General features: G+C 67.4%; 1 protein-coding gene across 1 annotated transcript in view; it reads right to left on the bottom strand.

The window, feature by feature from the left end:
* Positions 1-87: 87 nt before the first annotated feature.
* The window catches only part of CELF3 (CUGBP Elav-like family member 3), a 20525-nt gene continuing 17431 nt past the window's right edge, over positions 88-3181 (bottom strand). The window contains exons 7-13 of the mRNA XM_006036237.3: positions 3007-3157; positions 2516-2665; positions 2364-2429; positions 2132-2230; positions 1325-1468; positions 1097-1229; positions 88-664 (exon numbers count right to left, since the gene is read on the bottom strand). Of these exons, the coding sequence (XP_006036299.1) occupies positions 1102-1229; positions 1325-1468; positions 2132-2230; positions 2364-2429; positions 2516-2665; positions 3007-3157 (738 nt within the window). The 3' untranslated portion in view covers positions 88-664; positions 1097-1101. The remainder of the gene's footprint in view (positions 665-1096; positions 1230-1324; positions 1469-2131; positions 2231-2363; positions 2430-2515; positions 2666-3006; positions 3158-3181) is intronic.

The following is a 3181-nucleotide window of genomic DNA, read 5'->3' as shown; positions in this document are numbered from 1 at the left end:
CCGGGGGAGGGGGGCGGAGGCGTGGCGGCTAGCACCACAGGTCGTGCCCCCACGCCAGGCTGAGGGTGCCGAGCTGACGGGGGGGGGCAGCGGTTTGTCAGTGGGGGCAAGGGGCTGGGGAGGCTTCAGCCTGGAGCAGCAGGATGGGGGTGTTGGTGGTGAGGTGGGCATGGGGGGCAGAGCCACAATGAGCCCCCACCGTGAGCACTGAGCTGGCACCGGGGCAGATGCAGGCCGCTTCGGCCTCCTTGCTGCCCCTGGCGCTCAGTTTCCCCCCGCTCCCCACCCCCGCAAAGGGCCCCGGGGCTCGGAGCCAGGTTTGGTCCTGTTTGCTGAGAAGGCGGCTCCGAGGCGGGGCTGAACTGCCTGGGCCCAGGCTCGCGCGGGGGAGGGCGGGGGGCAGGGCTGGGGTCATCCCACTCCCCACCTGCCCCATAGCTGGGAGGATGCAAAGCAGGGCCACGATCCCTTCCCCTCCACCCCTTTGTCCCCCCACAGTCTCTGCCTGGCTAGCATCAGGGCATGGGGCTGCGGGGAGTCAAAGCCCCCAGCAGCTGGGGGTGGTCAGGCTGGGCCACGCCTCCCCATGTCCCCCAGGCTGGAGCTGTAGGGGCAGTGCCGGGGGGCAGGGCTGGGGGGTCCCCTCCTCCACCGGGCTCCGGACCTGGGGGGAGAAGGCAGGAGAGAGACGGGGGCACATTTAGAAGGATGCTCATTAGCGCCGCTCATTAGCTGCATCAGGGCAGTCCTGAGCACACCCCCCCCCACCCTCCCCGCCTGGCACGGGTGCCCACAGGAAAGAAACCCAGGCGTCATGGTGTCTGCCCTGCCCGGCTCTCATGCACGCTGCCGCAGGCACACACTCCCCTCTTGGAGCTGCGGGTGAGCCCAGGTGTCCTGCGGCCCCCACACCCGCCCCAGGGTCCGACCAGCCCACAAGCCAACACCACACAGGTGAGGTGGGTGTGTGCATACACGTGTGCATGTGAATGTGCATACATGAGTGTTTACACGTATGTATACTTATACATGTGTGCATGTGTGTGTTTGTGAGTGGGGCCAGGGATGGAGCCAAGGGTGGGCCCAGAGCACCCACCTGGCTCAGTAGGGCCGGTTGGCATCCTTGGGCCGCTTGAGCTGCACCTTGAGGCGCTTCATGCCGATCTGGAAGCCGTTCATGGCCTGGATGGCGGCCTGGGCGCTGGCCGGATTGTCGAAGCTAACGAACCCTGTGGTGGGACAGGACGGGGGTCAGTGTCCGCTTGACACCCCCCCCCCCCCCCCCCCCCCCCCCGCCTGCCCCTGCCTGCGTCCCCGGTCTCACCGAAGCACTTGCTCTGGTTGGTGGCACGGTCCACGAAGACCTTGGCGGAGATGACATTGCCGAAGGGCAGGAACATCTGCAGGATCTCGGCGTCCGTGAACTCCTGGGGCAGGTGGTAGATGAAGATGTTACAGCCCTCGGGGCCTGTGGAGCAGAGCGGGGTCAGCGCTGCCAGCCCAGCCACGGGCCCCCAAGCCCCCAGAGCCCCCGTGCTAGGACCCCAGCTCAGGGTCACCCTAGATCGCTGCGTGTCCCCTGCTCTAGACCCTCGTTGGACACTGTGGGCCCCCAGTCTAGAGGTCTGGCTGTATAGTGCTCTGGATATCCCGCTGTAAATCCTCATCTAGAGCCCTCTACTACCCCTGCTCTAAAAACCCAGCTCTAGAATAGCCCCTACCTCAGCTGGAGCCCCTCACTCCTGACCCGCAGCCCCTGCCCCGCCCCAGCCCTGCTGGATGCTCTCGTCCAGGTCCTTCCTCCACTCCAGAACCAGCTCTACGGCGCTCAAGATCCCCTCTCTCGAACCCCTCCCTCCAGCCCCCCATGCTCAAATCCCCATCTCTAGAAGACCCTTGGTCCTTGCTCTCAACCCTCCAGTTCTAGAGTGCCCCCCAATCTGGAGCACTCTAGATCCTCTCCTCTAAACCCCCGGCTCTAGCACCCGGCAGCCTCCAATGTGGGAGATCAAGACGTGGGGGGGAGCTGGCCAGGGAGGCACTGGGGGGCAGTGCGGACAGCCTAGGGGATGCTGGGGCCATGTGGGGGTTTGGGGTGGGCAGGTGGACATGGCCCCCAGGCGCCACTCACCTTCCCGCTGCTGCTGCTGCTGCGGGGGTGGCTGGGCGATGATGGCTGGCTGCTGCGGGAAGGCTGGGCTCACCAGCCCATAGGCGGCGGGGTAGGCGGCTGCAGGGAGGGAGGCGACATGGGCATGAGCCCCAGGACCCTCCTGGGTCCCCCCTCCACTCCCCCCCACCCACAGTCCTGCCTGGTGCCCCCAGCCTTGCCCCATGCCCTGTGCCCACCCAGGGGCACCGACCTGTGTAGTGCTGCATCCCGGCGTAGGCCTGCTGCAGGGGGTCCACGGGGGCGGCTGGGCTCTGTGCTGGGGGAGACAAGCGGGCAGAGTGTTACAGGGTGGGGGTGCGGGCACAGGGACATGCCAGGGCCAGGGGTGGGGGCATCAGGCACCTGGGTAGGGGTGGACACCGTTGGTGTAAAGGGCATCGGAGGCGGGCTGCCCTGCAGGCTGCGTGGGCACTGGGCTGTAGCCGTTGACGCCCAGCGTGGCCGGGATGGCCGAGACCGGTGTGGCGGCGATGGTGGGCGGCGTGCTGGTACCTGTGGAGGCGGGGGGGCATGTGTCATCAGTGCCACAATGCCCCCAGGCCCCAGCACCCCCACAGGCCCTGCTGGGGTAGGCAGGAATAGCCCCGCCCATAGGGGTTGGCCACACCCCCTCAGATGCACCCCACCCAGCATCTCTGCCCACTGGGAGTTGGCTTCAAAATGAGCCCCGCTCACTGAGAGCTTGCCCCACCCCTGCCAGGGTTAGCCTCACCCACATGGATTGGCCACTCCCCACAATGCAGCCCTGTCCCTGGATTGGCCCAATTGGAGTGGCCCCGCCCCCCAGAGGGAGCAGCCCCGCCCCCAGCTGGCCCTGCCCCACCCCAGCCTACCTGAGGAGGGGGTGATGGGGGTGATGGGCGTGGCAATGAGGGCGCTGGGGTTGATGGCGGCCATCTGCTGCATCTGCACGGCTGCCATGGTGGCCATGGGGCTGAGGTAGGCGGAGTGGGCAGCGACCAGCGCGGCCTGCTGCTGCATCAGCTGGGGGAGAGGCGCGTGGGGTCC

This window comes from Alligator sinensis, unplaced genomic scaffold, assembly GCF_000455745.1.
Source record: "Alligator sinensis unplaced genomic scaffold, ASM45574v1 scaffold880_2, whole genome shotgun sequence".
Classification (NCBI taxonomy): Eukaryota; Metazoa; Chordata; order Crocodylia; family Alligatoridae; genus Alligator; species Alligator sinensis.
This window is presented reverse-complemented; position numbering and strand designations above follow the sequence as displayed.